This window comes from Phyllostomus hastatus, unplaced genomic scaffold (assembly GCF_019186645.2).
Source record: "Phyllostomus hastatus isolate PE091 unplaced genomic scaffold, TTU_PhHast_1.1 phas_contig_17, whole genome shotgun sequence".
Classification (NCBI taxonomy): Eukaryota; Metazoa; Chordata; class Mammalia; order Chiroptera; family Phyllostomidae; genus Phyllostomus; species Phyllostomus hastatus.
This window is the reverse complement of record NW_025333664.1, coordinates 22860354-22879283: the sequence shown is the minus strand read 5'-3', so window position 1 is coordinate 22879283 and position 18930 is coordinate 22860354. Positions and strand designations below refer to the sequence as shown.

At 45.1% G+C, this 18930-nt stretch overlaps 1 protein-coding gene across 3 annotated transcripts in view; it reads left to right on the top strand.

Annotated features, from left to right (window-relative positions):
* The window catches only part of LOC123815154 (signal-regulatory protein beta-1-like), a 165140-nt gene that overhangs the window by 62915 nt on the left and 83295 nt on the right, over positions 1-18930 (top strand). The window contains exons 3-6 of one of the 3 annotated variants that reach the window (XM_045833366.1): positions 2621-2941; positions 3520-3834; positions 8051-8159; positions 8884-11515. The exons of 1 other annotated variant lie outside the window; for it this stretch is intronic. In XM_045833366.1, the coding sequence (XP_045689322.1) occupies positions 2621-2941; positions 3520-3834; positions 8051-8157 (743 nt within the window). In that variant the 3' untranslated portion in view covers positions 8158-8159; positions 8884-11515. Of the gene's footprint in view, positions 1-2620; positions 2942-3519; positions 3835-8050; positions 8160-8883; positions 11516-18930 lie in introns of those variants that run through there. One more of the 3 variants, XM_045833363.1, reaches the window with a different exon arrangement.

Below are 18930 nucleotides of genomic sequence, written 5' to 3'. Positions count from 1 at the left end.
ATCCCAGCTCTACCACTTCCAGGCCTGTGACCTCTGACACATCACTCCCCACACTGTGCCTGGTGTCCTCATCTGTCAGGGACAGCATCGACCTCACAGAGCAGTTCTGAGGACTAAGTGAGTGAACGCATGCACAGTGATCAGAGCAGTGCCTGGCACGTAGTAGATGTGATGAGTGTGGGCTATGACACGCCAAAGACAGGGCCTTCAACAGGACACTTTCCTTCCCAAGTCTCATTATGATGGGGCTGGAGGTGGAGTTCTGTGCTGTTTACCCTTCTCTGCTCGTTGGAATCACCTAGGAATCGTTGCAAAGGTCACCAGACCCTGGTTCCACCCTGGGAATTCTGATCTAACTGTCAGACATAGGTCTGGCAGCTGAAGTTCTTCACTATCCATAGTCAGAAGGCCCCGAGGTAGATGTTCTCTGGGGTCACAGAGGAAAGCTCATCCTCTTTCCCCTGACAAAGGTGTCTTCCCCGGCTGCTGGGATGTGAGAACAACATTTTTGGGTGGTGGGGATGCTTTGGAATCTCGTGTGCCAGAGACAGCTCATCAGAGGCCCAAGAAAATGAGCCTGAGTGGAGGGACAGGGACACCCTCGCTTAGAGCAGGCAGGGCTTACAGTGGGACCCTGCTGTCTCTAGCCCTCAGGACGCACAGCCTGGACACCCTGTCAGATGCCTTCCCATCTTCAAACCCCTGTGTGTGTCTAAACTGGGTCTGAAATCCCACAAATACTGCTCAGCAACAGAGCCCTTCCTGCCCAACACAGCAGCTTCTCAGTTCTGAAATCTGCACTCCTTTTTCAAAACGCTTCTAGCTTCTGGAAGAGCTGATCTGCAGTGAAACGCCTGTGACCTATTGTGTGTTTTGAAAATCAGTTCACCAAACTTGTTTCCTGAGGGGATCATTAAAAATAAAAGTGACAGAACCTTAATTAGGTGGTTTCTTTGCTTTTATTTTCATCTGGGTGTTTGCACAGCAGCTGCAGAAAGCAGGGTTTGAGACTTTCCTTGGTGCTCCTGTTACCTGTCTGTTTTTCCTTCCCACAATTTACAAAACAATCAGCAGTGTCAGAAACAGAAAGACCAGATATTATGCTACTGTCATAGGTGTTATTTATTAGGTGCCTTCTATAAGCCAGTCTCTGTGTTTTACATACCTCCTCACCCCTCTGCCAGGGTGGGGTCTCTATCCACTTTGTGCAGAAACATACATTGAGGCTCAAGGACAAAGAACAGAGATGCTAAAATTAATCTGAGTGCAGAGAGATGAGCCCTGCCCTTTGATCCCCATGTGCCCTTGGTCAGCCAGGTTCTGCTCTCAGCCTCCTCCCATGAGTGAGTCCACCAGGACCGGCCTGCAGGGCAGTGGGAGGGTGAGCAGCTGAGGAAGCAAGGGATCAGCCCCTCATCAGGAGCCCAAGAGGCTCCCTATCCATGGTAACTGACCCCAGCGTCCATCCCCCCAGTGACATCCAGGCTGCTGGTGTTCTTATGACTTGACTTATTCAAGTGACACCCCCTTATCTATGTCCTCAAAACATTTGATGAGTTTTAGGAAGCAAGGTAGATCTTTAGAAATGCTAATGCTTTTTCATATTTGATGTGTACCCCCTCTTAGAGAAGGTGTTGGGTGATAATTAACAATTTCAAGGTACCCTGCAGGATCTTTCCACAGGGAGAGACTGCTCTTGGTTGTGATTCAATGACCCTTGGAATCAGTGCGGATCCTTTCAGGACACGGGGATCTGCCTGCTTCCCAGGCCTGTGTCTGCGTCTCTTCTCATTTCATGACCATTGGGAAATTAACCACCTTTGACTCTCTCTCTTTGACTACTCCTTTTGAAGCCAAAACTTATCCAGGAGAATAACTCAAAATCAGAAAATTGTCCCAAGCCCATCCCTTGAAATTGAGTGATTGACACAGATTCATCCCTAGTGAAGTATTTGTTGAAATAGTGAAAATTATGGAGTAAACTTATTAGTACTTGAAGGGAGAGTTCTGGATATAAATTAGATCCAGGTTCAAGATGGATCTGTGTTTATTTATTTTGTGAAACATCTTCTGTTTTATTCAAAGCAAAACAACTTCTGTTGCCTGATTTCACCCTCTCTGTAGCCCGGGAAGGAGAAGTGCCTGCTGCCCCCTCTCACAGACGGGACTGGGATGTGCCCAGGCCACACCTCTCCTCCGCTGCCAGCCTGTTCCACTCCATGGGGTCCCACTCTCATGGCTTCCCCCACATTTACTCTGTGAACACTGTCTGTGAGGTCAGGGAGGTGTCAGGGGAGGCCAGACAGGGGAGTTAATATGAAGAGGGAGAGTACTCAGTGCCATTGTTCCCAAGCCCAAACAGACAGGAGGTCACCTGTGGGGGAAGGAAGGTGAACTTTGAACTCAGGGCTGGAGCTGCCTGTGGGTCCTGCCCCTCACTCAGGGTTCACCTCTGGGGACCTGAGTGTCCTGCTCTGATGGATGAGGACAATGACACGCCCTCCCAGCATTGTTAGAGGATAGAAAACAATATACGAGAAGGATCCTTACAGAGTCACATGCTTGTCACTGGTGGTGATGGTCACAATCGTGTTCATTGTTCATTGTGCTCCTTTTACAGCCCAACCCTCTCCCCCTGTGGTGTCAGCTCCTGCGGGGAGGGCCACACCTGGGCAGACAGTGAGCTTCACCTGCAAGTCCCACGGCTTCTCCCCCAGGAACATCGTCCTGAGATGGTTCAAAGACGGGAATGAGCTCCCAGCCTCCCAGACCACTGTGGACCTAGAGGGAGACAGCCCTCCCTACAACATCTCCAGCACAGCCAGGGTGCAGCTGTCCCGGGGAGATGTTCACTCCCAGGTCATCTGTCAGGTGGACCACGTCACCCTGAAGGGGGGCCCTCCTCTTCGTGGGACTGCCAACCTGTCTGAGACCATCCGAGGTAGATGTCCCTCACACCCAGCCCCAGCCCATACCTGGCTCCTTCCCTCTAAGTCTGCTCCTCCCCCTGACATTTGCTCCAACTTAATTTCCCTGGAATCTAATTCCCGACAACCCTTCCCATCCCCAGACACCTGGATGAGCCTGTCATTCACCACTGTTTAATGGCAGTTACCAGGGGAACACCTATAATTCATTGTACTTGGTAGTTTCATCTACTTTACCAAGGGCAACTCCAATTATTGAGCACCTACTATAAACCAAGCCATTATATGCTTGGTGATCTCACTTATTTTGCTACAGTTATTACATTCCTACTGCATTCCAGGGCTGTGCTGGTTTGATTTCACTCATATCACCCTAATAGCAGTTTCCACTCCTGAGCACCTACTGTGTGCAGGGCACTATGCCTAGCGGTATCATTCATATTCAGAGTGAACCCTCAGTGTCAGAGCACCTGCTGCTTACCCAGCACTCTCTTGGGTGTCCTCTTGCTGTGGTGGGGGAGCTAAGTTACAAAGCCTTCCTCTGTGATCTGTGTGTCCTTGAGGCCAGAGTCTCTGCCCTGTGCTGTTTCAGTTTCACCCACCTTGGACATTACCCAACACACCGTGTCAGAGAAACAGGGGAACATCTTCATCTGCCAGGTGAAGAACTTCTACCCCCAGCACCTTCAGCTGAGCTGGTTGGAGAATGGAAACATGTCCCGAACAGAAACGCCTTCAACCCGCACAGAGAACAAGGATGGGACCTTCACCTGGGGGAGCTGGATCCTGGTGAATTCATCTGCCCACGGGGAGGCCGTGGGTCTCACGTGTCTGGTGCAGCACGATGGGCAGCCGGCTGTCAGCAGGAACCTCACCCTGGAGGTCTCTGCTCAGCAGAAGGACAAAGGTAAAGTCCAGGGAGAGGCATCCACTCCCACTTACTCAGCTCCATTTAATTTTACTGTTATAAATAGTAATTAGTGCTTATTATTGAAAAACCTTGAAGTTTATTGATATAAAGTAGAATTTTAGAAGGAAATCCCCTCCCATAATGCCCCACTAAAAGAGTCACCACTGGTAAGAATTTGGTACATGTCTTTATAGATCTGTTCACAGACATACACATTAAAAGAAGAGGGAGGGACGGACGTGGTGTGTTCACAGTGTCCTGTCTCTCCCTTCCTTGTCCTAACTGCCCATTTGTCCACTGTCCATTTCAGCCCCTCCCTCCTCCTTGCTTTTCCAACCTCCTCCTGGTCCCCTTTCCAACCGAGACTTTTCCATCCCCATCAGTAAGGTCCCCCAGCAAATGCCTGAACCTGCTGCTCTGTGAAATTCCAGAGGGGGAGCCCCTGAGGACGTGGAGTTTGAGTCAGGACAGTCATCCAAGTGACCATGGGTGGTCCCAGCACAGGCCTCATTTTCCCCAGATTGGGACAGTGGACCAGCAGTCATTACACCCGTCTGCCCACAGAGTTGCTCAGAGATTCCCTCATACATGGCTGATGTTTGCTGGGTCGGTGATTCTATCCCATTTCATTCCTGATACGAAAATGTGTCATTCCTTTTTTTCCTTCATTAGTCTTGATAGAAAATTTTCAATGTATGGGTTTCTTCACAGATCCCACTTGTTGTTTTAGTGAGTTTCTCTATTTTCAATTTCATTGATATTTGTTTTCTTTATAATTTCCTTACTGCTGTTTGCTTTTGGTTGATTTTGAACCCCCTTTTCTTGTTTTTGAAGGCAGTAATATAGAGTGTTGATTTTAGACTTTTTACACGCCACACCTGGGCTGCATTCTGTGCCTGGGGTATTAGGATGGTGCCACCTCCAATGCCTGAATGCCGAGTTCCTTCTCCCATCCTCAGGTCCCAAGCTAGTGTGCCTTTTCTCCCATGTCTCCAGTCCTCCTGTGCTGGAACCTGGTGTTATCTCCAGGGGTCAGAGCAGTGCTGAACAAGGAGAGCAGGAGAGATCAGCCTCTGCCACATTCCCTGCACCACCTTGGGTTTGCTTTTGAGTCTCCACCTCCCACCTGTCTCAGAGCCGGCCGCTACTTCTGAGTGCTTCCCCTGGGCCTGGCCCCACACACTGCTGAGCACTAACCTGGAAATGGTTTTTGGGCTGTCTGGGTTGACTGGCTGAAGCAAAGTGCAAGATACAAACATGACCCTCTGCACTGGGATGTCACAGTCTGTACCAGCATCTGAGGATTCAGGCCACTGCAGTCCTGGGCCAATGGGGGTGGCATAACAATGCATATCTTTTTGGTCATGTTTATGGCATTGATGTGTTTTACAGTGTTTCTAGATGAAAGAACCTCTGTTCTGTCAATATACCAAAATCCACATTTATCAATGCAGATTTGTAGTTGATGGCTGGTTTTGGTAATGAGAACATGGTTTTGAGTCCCCATAGTTTTTTGGGGTTTTTTTTGCCTTTCAGAACTCTAAATTTCCTACCTCCACTATTTCTGTTTCCAGTTAACTCTCAGTTCCAAACAACCTTTTTGTTTCTGTTATGTTTTTGCCATTTTTCAACAGAAGTTGTGCCTGTCTCTTCAATTTCCTCTGTCCTTTTATAACATTCCTGCTTCTTTGCATTAGCTTCCTATGGCTGCTATAACAAATCACCACACATTCAGTGCCTTAAACAACACAGGTTTATTATCTCGAGCTCTAGAGTTCAGAGGTCTGTAGTGGGTGGGCAGGACTGAGCTCCCCCTGGAGGCCCTAGGGGAGAATCCAGGTCCTTGCCTTTTGCAGCCCTACAGGCTGCCTGCACCCTCTGCTGAGGCCCCACAGCACTCTGAGCTCTGGCCCTGTCATCACATCTCCTTCTCTGGCTCATCTCCTCCCTTTTCACTTTGCAGGATCTGTGAGTACATTGACTCCACTTGGAAAATCCTGGATCATGTCCCCATTTCACTTCTTAATCACTATGACCAGATCCTTTTTGCCAGGAAAGGTAGCATAGTCGCAGATTATGTGGATTCTGTGCAGACCCTTTTGTGCAGACATACTTTGAAGCCTTCTCCTATGGTCTGTGCTCTGATCTCCAGGACACTGTGCAGTGTTTCAGAGTTAGTGTGGATTCAGTATTGGTGGTGGTGCATCCCCAGTAGCTCTCAGCCTCTCTGCTAGCTGCCCTGTGCCTTGTGCCTGAGTGAGGGTGGGAAGGTGCCACCTGGAAGACTTTGAACTAGGATTTGGTTATTCTTCTGTTTCACCTACAGTTATTTTGAGACTTCTACATTTTCTTTTCAAGTAATACTGAGGCCAGTTGTGTGTAAGATTTACCTTCCCCATTGTGGTTTTCCTTTGGTTTGGAGAGGCCATAGTTGCAGTTAAATAGCTGTGTTTCTGCCATTGTCCCCAGCAGCCCAAAATGGGACTGAAGATTGTTGAGTGCTCTGGTCCATGGGCTCCTGTCTCAGGGTCCTCCATTTCCCCATTAGGGCCCTACTCTGGCTGAGAGGGCCCATTGAAGTGGAGAGTTCAATCTCCTCTGTGTCCTGCTACTCCTAGAATTATGTCCTTGACCCACATCTCAATTTTGTCTGCTCTATGGTTCTAGAAATAAAGCAATCGGCAGTACTATGAAAAAACTCTTCTGGCTCACACTTAACCTTTACCTTGTAATTAATCACTCTTAACTTTTCTTTGTCTTTCTCTAAATGATAGATGTCCCAAGAGCAGTCATCCAAGTGCATATTCCTTATAATTACCATTTCCCAACTAATTTCCTAATGGCTGATGCCCTGTTATTCCTTTGACCTTGTTAGAGATTCTTGTTCACCACCAGTGAAAATTTTAACCATTATATCCATAGGGCCAGAGGGGCTGACCCCTGGTCCTCCTCCAGTCAGAGCTGGGTCTTCTTGACCAGTCAGCTGATGAATGATCCAGTTTCTAAATTGCATTTTCATGTTTGTTCTCCAGAGGACTCCCAGACATGCTCCTTTAGGTCTGCTTCCCTGGGAAGCAGACTCTAAATGGACATAAGAATATGAGAAGCTCATTGTGGGGAGCTGTCAGGGTCCACATGCCTGAGGGAGTGAAGGAGCAGGAGAGGGAGCTGCTGAACTGCAATGCAGGCTCCAGACTTGGCTGCTCCATAGAGACCTGGACAGAAGAACTGTCTCTGAGATTTGTTTATATGGAGAGGAAGAGGCCAAACCTTTACACTCCCAGTCCAGCTAGTCCTCTACCCAGGTTGCTCTTAGGAGAGGTGCAAACTTAACAATAAAGCTCACTTTACCTGAGGGAAAGTCCCAGAGAGCCTCTCAGCTAAGAATTGCCATCCTCCACCTTCCCACAGGAAATATGGTGAATTCCTCAGTCTTACATTAAGGATTATGTTAATTATGGTGAATTGTCTAATATCTTCACTTTTTTTATTTAAATAAAAGTGGGTCATTGCAAATCTGCCAACATCTAAAAGTGTGCTTTCCCAGATCTGACTTTCTGTGGGCAATAGAGAGTTTTCAGCTGACATCAACCCTGCGCTCACAGCTACCTAAACGATGTTTCAACTGTCCCCAATCTTGGTCCTCAAATCATTGAATCCATGGAGGTTTTCCAGCCTGCAGCTCTTATGAGAAGTACTGTGGCTCTTGCTCTGTGAATTCTGTCCTCACTGCTCTCAAGTGCCCTGTTGACATTGTCCATGCATCTCTGAGAGTTTGGACTTGTCTTCACTCAAAGGACAAGGGCTTAGGGTCATCAAAGGGACAACAGTGATGTATTTCCTAAGTTTCAATCTCACTTATTTGTGACCTCCATAAACTCTCCGAGCTTCAGTTTCCTCATTAGACTGAGGAAAATACTACATGCCTCATAGGGGAGTGAGGTCCTAGTTAGTTAACCAGGGGCTGCACTCATGGGTCACTGAGCACGTATTTTCTTCGCCTTTTCCCTCAAAGAAAACAGCCCTGACAAAGGAGGAAGGAGGTGATTGAGGATGAGGAAGCTCTTTACCTTGGTTTCTGCCTTTAGCCTGAGAGCAGAGCAGGATTGAAGAGATTCAGAGCATTGGTGGGTGTAGGCAGCCTGAGACAGAGCCAGTAGAGGCCCCTGGGAATGGTCTCCTCTAATGGCTCCTCCCGTTTCTCTGTTTTCAGGCCCAGGAGTATCTACTGATGCCCTCGTAGGGGTCTTCATAGGCTTCAAGGTGCTGCAGGTGGTTGGTGTCTCTGGCCTCTATGTCCACAGGAAGTGGAGACCCTGACTGTAAGTTGTGTGATGGGATGAGCAGACCAAGGTCTGTCCCAGAAGGGGCAAGGTCAGAAGGAGGGACCAGCCAACAGGTCACACAGGGTCAGAAGTAACATGGTGTAAAGAGAAGGAGACACACCTCTTTCAATACCCAAATTCCCACTTCTTATTTTGGCAGTGGTGGTATTCTGCATTAGCTCTCAGCCCCTCTGCTAGCTGCCCTGTGCCTTGTGGTTGAGTGAGCATAAGAAGGCAGCCACATGGAAGACTTTGCAGTAGGATTTGGTGATTCATCAGTTTTCATCTAAATTATGTTGACACTTTTACATTTTCTTATTAAGTAATACTGAGAGCCTATTGTGTGTAGGATTTACTTTCCCTTGTAGTGGGAGGGTTATGCAGGTGGGCTCGATCAAAAGTGTTAAAGGGTGTCCACAATGTCTCAGGGTTTCTCTGGAGGAAGTGGGCATAGGGAGCTGAATGAGAGGCAGCTGAGAGGGTGGTTCCCTTGAAGACCACCTCTAGATTATTTGACCACTGGGTATTTCGGAAGCTAAAATAATTCACATTGTAGAGTATTGTTGAGAATTCCTGAATCTGTGGCTCTGAGGGCTGTCCCAGCTCTGATCTTCCTTGTGACAGAGGGAAAGGGATGGGAAAGGGCATCAGTACTTGGTGAGAAAAGAAAGATTGAGGTGGCAGAGTCTTATGCCAGGTGCTGTATGTTCTCTCATGACAGGCGTGTCAGGAAGAGGACAGCATGGAACACAGGAGACATGCAGGGAATGCTTCTTGAATGATGAGCAGATAATTAAATGAGAACGTGTTTCTGCAGCCCAATCCTTCCTCCCCTGCTGCATGCCACCCTACATCCTTGCAGTCTCCCTCCTTCTAGGAAACACTCAGCCTAAGGAAAAAAAGATTGACTGAAAGTGTCACTGACTTCTTCAAATGCCTCTCCTTGGAGCAGAGTTGCTGCCCACCGGCCCCTAGTGCCACTTCTCACAGTCTTTGATGTCTCCAGACCTGGGCCTTCACTCGTGGTCTTCTCAGAATCTCACACAGAACCCCACATGGTCACCTGCGCCGTTCTCTCTCACTCATGACTTAAATGTGGTTGGAGGAAAAATGGGCTGCTGAGCATTGCAAACATGGAAGGGACAGTGATATTAACACAATCAGACCTTTACCCACCACCATTGACCAGGAGCCACAGGAAGAGAAAGCAATGCTGTGACCAAGTTGTACAGTTGGATGAGTAAGGTAGCTACCTTAATATTGGCAGTGGTTCAATAATGGATATACCTTTTAAATAACATTTTTCATTGCTCTTAAAGGACAGTGTGAAACTGAGGTACAGTAATTTCATGTGAGCTGAGAATCCTCAACTGTTTCAACTGGGAGCTAGGCCAAGAGGCAGCCTGTGTTGGGGCTGTTGGCATCTGGAGTGGTTTCATCTTGTTGAGCGGAAGGGGCTAAGGAAGGAGGATCTTCATTCGAACACCACAGAATTTCACTTCTCATCCGTAATGTTAGTACATTTTCTGAATACACGTTTTCCCCTTAATGTATGCCTTCATGATTATCATTGGAGATTTTAAGTGACTTTGGAACATCACAGTCAATTAATATTCTTAAATGAATGAAGAAATAAATTCTTTTCTTTCTATATTCCTGGTATTAGCTTCCTTCTGTAAGGTGACATTTCCATTAATGGCACACTATTTGAAATTATTCTTACTTGGAATATTAAGGTATAAAAATTTTTTCAACATGTGTGGACCTACAGTGTCTAAGTGTAGGAACTGGATGACCCATTAAAGACCACACCGTCCTGTGATCCATCAGACACTGAGGGGCAGTGTGTTCACAGTTCTTTAGAGAATCAAGCAGAGAGGTTCCCTCTGAGGTCTGGTAGGCAGAGCCCTGGCTTCAGATACTGGAAAACCCATAACAGCTATGTGATGGTGGGCATCTCACTGACACTCCATGAACCGATTTTCTTTTCTGAATAATGGGAGTCAGGCTGCCTCAAAGAACTGTGAGGATTTTAAAGGGGAGAGAAACATGTGAAAGCACAAGGGCCTGGAACAAGGTTGTGTGTGATAAGATCCTTTCCTTCCTTTGTTCAATGAGGAACTCACACCATCTGCGGGTTTCCAGCCCTGTGAAGTGAAGACGCTGAAAGTTTTCCAGGGCCCTGGCTGCCTGAAGATGTTCTCAGACTTTTCTGGGAAAAATTTTCCTACTTGTATCCTGGTATCTGGATCCAAGAATCTCTCCAAAGGCAGCAAGAGCAATATTTGCTTCAAAGTCGGGGACACGCTCTCTAACATGAGGGGAAATTGGAACAAATTCTAATGTTACTGAAATGAGCCTCTAACACTGAAACCAGACCGAATTTTTGTTTGTTTGTTTGTTTTTCCTTTCAGGAGATAACAGCAGACCTCTTCCCAGAGCCCGAGGTACCACCAGACTGACAGATCAGACTGGCCCCAAAAGCACAGACAGTGCAGAAAGCAAACAAGTGAACTCTACCGAACCCTGAATGGGGGTCAGAGCCAAAGTTCTCCCCCAGCTGGAAACTTTGTGCCCAGACCTGGTCCTCATAGACAGGATTCAGAAGCGAGGGAGGCCCAGGAATTTGCACCTGGCCTGGCACCTACATGTCACCTAATCAGACTCTGCCTGCTAGAAATTCCTTTATACCTTCCAATTTCTTACCTTCGATGACTTAGTTTTAAGAATGTTCAAAAAAGACTCTCAAATTAGTCCTGGCTGGTGTGGCTCAGTTTATTGAAGCATTGTCTTACAGGTCGAAAGGTCTCAGGTTTGATTCATGGTCAGGGCACATACCCAGGTTGCGAGTTCTTCCCCTAGTTGGGTACCTAGAAGTAGACAATCAATTGATGTTTCTCTCTCTCTCTCACTTTCTCTCATCCTTTCTCTTCCTAAAAGAGTAAAAAAATGTCCTCGGGGAGGATTAAAAAAAGATACACGAATTAGAATTTATAAATATGTATAGTTTCTCCATACTATCATCTCATAAACTAGCTCTCAGTCTTCATTCTGAGTGGAAAGGAGCCCGACCCAAGCCCTGGTTCTGGTCTTTGGTTTGGCAGCGGGACAACACACATCTTCTTAACAGAGTCCTGTTGTCTCAGACATTGGCTTCTCTTTGAACATGGAACATGGAAATGGCTGACTTTTCTGGCTAAAATAAATATGTTTTTTTCTTTTAAGAAAAACCTAATTGTTCAATGATGTTTTAGGAGGCAACTGAACTCACTTTGCCCAGAAACTCACCAAATGTACTGCCACTAATGGAATCATTCCCTGAGAAAGAATTCCAAAAACAATTTGAGGGAGCCCCACACATTAGACAAAGGAGAAAACTGACATCTCCATCCCAGGGAATGAGACACAGTCTCACCATGAACTCTACCCCTACATGGGACATACAATTATGAGGAAACACACAACCCCCAGCTTCTCTTTGAGGAGTGGGCTTTAAACCTAACATCTACCACCCCAATTCTTAAAGTTCCCCTGAGGGATGATCCCTCAAAACAAGTAGATATGAAATCAATGTGGTTTGAATGCACAACTCCCACAACACTGCAGTGAACAAGGAAGAAGTCCTCAGTGGGCTCTGAGGACCTTATTGATCCCCCCAGGCCTCAGCACAGAGGCAGCAGAGAGAAATGTCCACCTTGTAGTCTCTCCCTTAAAGAGGCCCATTTGCTTTTCTTAAAAGCTGAAGTCTGAGGACCAGGCTCCTAGTTTAGCCCACATCTAAAGCCAACAGTCCTCTCCAGACACCAGGGAGCTGAGTGGTATCATCTGCACATCCTCCCTTAGCTGCATGCCCAGTCCTGGTGTCCCCCTGAAGAAGCCTGTGCACATGACTGGTCCCTTAGCTCTTGTGACTGCTGCTCAGGGGATACAGCCACTGGTGGCCTGGCTCTGGTGGCCATGGGGCTTGTGTTAGTGGGTCCCACAGGCTGGTAGAGAACAAACAACAACAAAAATCATAGACAGCAGTCAGACCTCCCATCTCCCAGTCTTGCCCTGAGAGAGGTCTACCTGAATACTTTAGAAGCTTCTGCCTAAACATCCAGCTTCGAATCAGCCTGCAGCTAGGTGCAGACTGAGACCCTTGCCTCGGGAGACTGAAGTGTCACCTCAGTGACTGGGAGCCACTAAGAACAGACAAGGCAGCTTGGACAGTCACAAAGTCTGGAGAGACAACCAAGTGCTAAAACAGTGCTGAATTTTAAGATCCATCTTGTACAAGACACCACTTCATCAAAATTGGAAGAAATACCTCTTTGGTGCACAGAAACTAACACAGAGAGTCAAGGAAAATGAAGAAATAAATGAATGTATACCAAACAAAAGAATTAAATAGAAGTCCAGAAATACACCTTAATAAAATGGAGAAAAGTTATTTACCTGATAGGGTTTTTAAATGCTCCTAAAGATGCTCACCTGCCCAGGTGGGCAATGATGCACAATGTGATGATGCCAATTTAGAGATAAAAAAATATGAGAAAGCACCCAGTAGAAATCACAGAGGTAAAGAATATGATCACTGACTGAAAACCCCACAGAAGGGGTTAACAGCAGACTAAATGAAGCAGAGGAAAGAGTCAGGAAACTCAGAGACTGGACAGTGAAAGTCTTCCAATCAGAGCTTTGTCTCAGCCAGTATTGAGGGGCTTAAAAAAATAATAGAACTACTGTATGGCCCAGTGATTCCACCTGTGGGTGTACCTCCAAACAAAAAATGACATCTGTATCTCGAAGAGATGTCTGCACCCCCATGTTTATTGCAGCATTACTTACAACATACAAGTGAAGTAAGTAAGTGTCCATCAGTGAGTGAATGCCTATATCTAATGGAATACTATTTGTTCAAAAACAGAAAGAAATACTTCCTTTGCAACAACATAAATGGAACTTAAGGGCATTATGCTAATGTAATAAGTCAGACAAAAGAAAGACAAATACTGTGTGTTTTCACATATCAGGGGGTAACCCCCAAAATGAGAGTAATCTTCTACAGAGCAAGTCCCTTACAGTACAGGTGTCCCCTGCTAGGTGAATGTACTAGGAACCCATCTGGGTCAGGGTATCAGCTGCTGTTATTGTGAGAAGCATCATTTGACTTCAGTGAATTTGTTTTTGGAGTGTTTTTCAAAGCATATGACCATTTCATGATGGGTGATTTCCAGTTAGAGAAATTTTGTTTCCAGTTAGAGAAAATTGTTACAGAAATGGCTGTCATGCTACAGACAGCTTACAAAAGAACCTCTCTGAGTAAAACACAAGCTTATGAATGGTTGTCTCATTTTAAACAAGGCAAAATGTCAGTTGATGATCAACCTCTTTCCTGGCATCATTAGACTGGCCAACTGAAGAAAATGTGGTAAGATTTCATCCAGCCATCTTGGAAGACCGACGCTGGGCGACTGATGAACTTGTGCAGCTGACTGGGGTGTGATGGACTTCCTGTCAGTGGATTGTACCTGAAGGTTTGGGCATGAAATGAGTTTCAGCAAATTCATGCTTCAGCTTGCCCATGCCTGAACAGAGAGACAATCACTTGGCTACATGCTGTGCTTTGAAGGAGCAGTTGGAGACTGATATCCTGATTTCTTTTGCAAAGTCATAACAGGTGGTGAATCTGGGTGCTATTGTTGTAACCCCAGACGAATCAGAAATCTGCAGGTAGCCAAGGGGAAACTGCCACTTCCCAGGACCCAGCAACGCACGAGAAGTGAAGTCAAACTTAAAAACAATAGCCATCTGTTTCTTTCACACGAGAGGCATTGTGCCCTCAAAATTTGTTCCTCCGGGTCCAAGTGTCAACCAAAGTTTTTATCTGGAAAGTTTGAGAAGGTTGCATCCTGATTTGTGGAAGAAACGTCCTGGGTGTGGCAAGCAGGTGACGGGTTCTTTCACTATGACAACACACCAGCCCACTCGGCACTGAGAGTTCAGCAGTTTTTGACCAAACAAGTGTCCCACTCTCCCTGTTCATCAGATCCTGCCCCAAGTGACTTTTTTTGTTTCCCTGGATGATAAAGGTTCTCAAAGGGAAAAGTTTTGCAAACGTGGAAGAGGTCAAACAAAAACCGGCAGGAGCACTGAAAGGCATCAAAATCAATGAATTTAAAAACTGAGTGGAGAAAATGTCTTGATACGTGTATTGCAACAAATGGAGAGCATTCTGCAGGTGACTGAGGTTCAAACATGTGGGAATAAATACACACTTTTTTATAAATAAATTCTAAACTCATGGATACCAAGGAGAGTTTGGGGGTTCCGGAGGCAGGCTGTGGGTGTGGGAGAACAGGTGAAAGTGGTCAAATGCACACACGTCCAGTGATAAGATAACTACATTTGAGGACACGATGTACAACACGGCAACCACAGCAAACAACACTGCATGCACATTTGAAAGTTGCTGAAGAGCCAGTATTAAAATTTCTCATTAAGGAAAAATTGAATTCCTGGGGTGACAGATGTCAACAAACTCATTGTGACAATCATTTTGCAATAATAACAATGTATATCAAATCATCTTTGTACTCTAAAACTAATGTGCAAAGCTGTGTATCAATAATGTCTCAATAAAATGGGACAAAAGAATGAAATCTATTTTATCAAAAGGATTGTTCTTTATATGTTTATGGTGTTAAAGCTTTGTTCTGTAATGAAACAATAGTGAAAGTTGATAATAGTCAATTGTGTTTAGCCTGATGTAGTAAAAGTTTAAGTTACCAAAATAAAACTGAAAGTCTACACTACTGACTCAGACTGACCTAGTCCAATGGGACCACACACAGTCTGGGTGCATTAGAGAGATATCAGCAGCCTCAGCAGCAGAGATGGAAAAGGCTCTGGATTTCTTCCCCCATGACTTTACCATCAACTTCTATATTCCAGTGAGAAAGGGTTGGTGTAAACCCTGTCACACACATAGTCATCAGAGATCAGATGTCACATCAGAGTAAGTTCTGTGTCTCCTGTGAATTTCTTTTGTCTGTCCCATTCCAGTCTTTTTCTTTTCTTTTCTTTTTTCTTTTCTTTTCTTTTTTTCTTTTTTCTTTTCTTTTCTTTTCTTTTCTTTTTTCTTTCTCTCTTTCTCTTTCTTTCTTTCTTTCTTTCCTTCTCTCTCTCTGTCTCTGTCTCTGTCTCTGTCTCTCTCTCTCTCTCTCTCTCTCTCTACCTTTTGAGCACTTCTAAGTGTGCAGTTCAGTACTGTTCATTATACTGACACTATTGAGAAATAGGTAGTAGGAATGTGTTCATCTTGAGAAAGTGAAACTCAGTAACCATTAAACTACCTCTGTTTCCCCTTCCCTCCTGTCCCTGGTGACCACGATTCTGCTTTCAGTCTCCATCAGTATGAGTCTTCTTCAGACCCGGTAGAAGCAGAATGGACAACGGTAGTTGTCTGCTGTGTTTCCTTTATTCCTCTTAGTATAATGTCCTCAAGTTTCATCCATGTTGTGGTAAGTGATGGAATGATCAAAGTAGAAAAGATATATTATGATATTGGGATGGCATTCATCTCATTCAGAATCCCATCCATCCACCCACCCATCCATCCAAGCACACGTTCACACTCTCACTCATCATACATTTGTTTACACATGCATCTGTAAACCAGTGCCTACATCCTCCTCTGTACCAGGCCCTGGGCAGAAGACCCATCCTCAAGGAGCTCCCAGTGTCCACAGTGGATTTCCTGCATCATTGTCTGCTTTCCCTGGGTGGTGTCAGTGCCCCCTAAAGTTGCAGTGTCCCATCTTCAATCTCCTTGGACTTTAATGTCTCATACTTGCCATGTGCAGAGATTCTCCCCACAGAATGTGCATGCAGCTGTCTGGAGAACAGCCTTGAATTCAAGGAAACTGAGTAACCCATGTCCATGCAGAAGAGCCATGGAACCTAACTTTCCTAGAAAGTTAGCAGTGGGTGAATGTGTCATTGAGAGGTCTAAGCAGGTGCTCACCTGTCTGGTGCAGCATGAGGCACTGCCTCCCATCCAGTCAACCTCATGATATCCACAGCAGCCACTCCAACTATAAAAACACTGGGAGCCCCGGTGAGCTCACCTCCAGTTTTGTGAGCCTCTGGGTCACCTCTGTCTCCTGAGTGGGGTAGGTATTGACACTCACAGAGCCCCACTGGATGTCTCCTTCTTCCCATTAATATTCAGGTCAGGAGATACCTGCCCTTACCTTTGTGGTTTTTCTTCTGGGCTTCAAGGTCTGATAATAAGGAGCTTCACAGTCACCTAATCTACGGATTGTGGAACTTGTAACAGGTGAATTGTGTGCAGACCTTAGTCAGGCCATTGTTGTGGGCTACCCTGATATGTCCAGGCCACACCCACAAAATCACAGAGGCCTCTCGGCTAATTCACCCTCAAGAGAAGGTGGTGAATGCTTATTTTCTCCAAATGTTTCTTGGAATTCTCACAGACTTTCAACTGATACTCATTGCATAGTGCCCTGGAGGTTGAAAGTTTTCAAGTTCACTTCCTTGGACAGTGGAGAGGGTGTCCAAGGTGTGGAGGAGGGAGAAATGCTCAAAGCTTTGAGACCCAAACTGCAAAGAGTCAGCCTATAAACCGCTATATATTTCAGGTTTCACATAAATGAAGTATTGCCAAAATCAACTAATACAACCTATCTGAGGGATGTGGAGGTGCTGACTCGTAGCAAAGATAAGTGTGGGTATAGAAAGGAATTTAGAATTCAGAAAGAAGATTAGGGGTGAAGTTAGTAGGGGATTTCATTTCTGACCTGCACTGTGAACAAAGGACAAGGGATATGAGGACCACATAGTGGAAACTCAATAAGTATTTGTGGATTTAATACATGAATGAGTGAATGTGTGAATGAATGAGTGAGTTTCCCTACAGCTTCTGCCTGCCCTGTGATCCACTGCCCCCTGCCGTTTCTGAGGGACACAATTTGAGAGAAGCTGCAAGGACCTGCAGATGACCAGGACGCCTGCCTTTCACCGTGCCAGACTCACCTGCACCAGGGACATGCTCCTTCCACACACCCTCTTGATGCTCCTTCTTTCTGGTATGTAGGTCAGAGGTGAGCCTTGGTCAAGAGGATTCAGGGGTGTGCATTGAGCTTCAACCTGGCCCTGCTCTGCCCAAAAGAAAGCCAAGCAGGTCATGAGAACATGTTTCCAACCACCTCTCATCATTAACAACCCTCAAAAATCAGAGCAGATTTTACCCTTATCCAGAGCTTTCAAGTATGCTTTATTTTAACACACAGATATTTGAAATCACTTAATCAAACATTTTCCATCTGAAATATGTAAAGACTAATAAAAAATACATGGACTCCTCTTTGAAAAATATTAACATTTTATACTTTTATAACATATGCATATACCCTTAAGCAATGTTTAATATTATTTTGTATGTTTTAATTCTTCTGTAAATACTATTATACTGTAAATGATATTCTGAAATTTTATTTGTTATGCTTAACATGGTTTGAGTGATTTACCATTGTTGATATAGTAGGTGAATTTTATTAATATTCCACTGCTCTATTGTTTTCTGTTGTAAGAATACACTACAATTAATTGACTCACCCTGTGATGAACACTGACACTTTATCCGATGTTTTGCTGGTACAGCTCTAGCACGAACACCTTCTCTTTGCTTCCTTGGCACATACAGGAGAGCCCCTGTTTCTCCTCCGGTGTGGGCTGCAGGCAGCGTGTTGGGATCATTTGGAAGCTCTGGTTATACCAATAACTTTTATCAATTTTTATTACATTTTGCTCTTCCTGTTCATGTCCTTTACCTTAGCTATATTTTCCTGGTTGTGTGTGTATGTGTGAGTGTGTGTTATAGTTGGTGGGGATCTCTTTTCCTTCCACAAGGATAAATTACCCAGAACTCACTGGTGCACATGGCCACCTTTGCTCTAGGTCAAGTTTCTTTAAATGCCTGCTTCTTTGTGTGAGCTCTCTGCCCCTTTGTTTATCTCTCTCACACAACTAGCCTGTCCTAGTTAGGGTAGCTCTATAGTCAGCTTTCATTCGTCTTTTGGGCAAATCTTCCACCTTTTGCTGTTCTTCACAATGGTGTGCTATTCTTGGCCCCAAAACATTTTAGAATCACTGTGATGTTTTATGAAAAAGCATATTAGAATTACCATTGATCACATTGAATTTATGTATTAATTTAGACAAATTGGTATCTTTTCAATATTCAATTTTCCCATGTATGGACATGATATTTTAGTTTTAAGATTTTTTAAAATGAATTTCAATGTATATTTTCCATTTTTCCCCATAATCATCTTAGGAATTTCTAACTGGAACTATCTTTATACCTGTTAGGTAATCTTCTTTTGTTTGTTTGTTTTTAATCCTCACCCAAACACATGTTCATTGATTTCAGAGAGAGACAGAAAAGGCAGAGAGGAGAGAGAGAAGCATCAGTGTGAGAGAAACATCAATCAGTTGCCTCCCTTATACACCCCAGCCAGGGATTGAATGCGAAATGAAGGTATGTGCCCTCACTAGGGATCGAACCTACGACCTTTTGGTGTACGAAATGATGCTCTAACTAACTAAGCCACCTGACCAGGGCTAGGTCATGAAACTTTGAAAGGTGTGTTTATTGTTTACAATGGGTTTTGACTGTTGGTTAGGATGGTAACTGATTTTCATCAACTCTGTTATATCCACCAAGCTTGTGAAACACTTAGTGGTGCTAACAGTATGGACG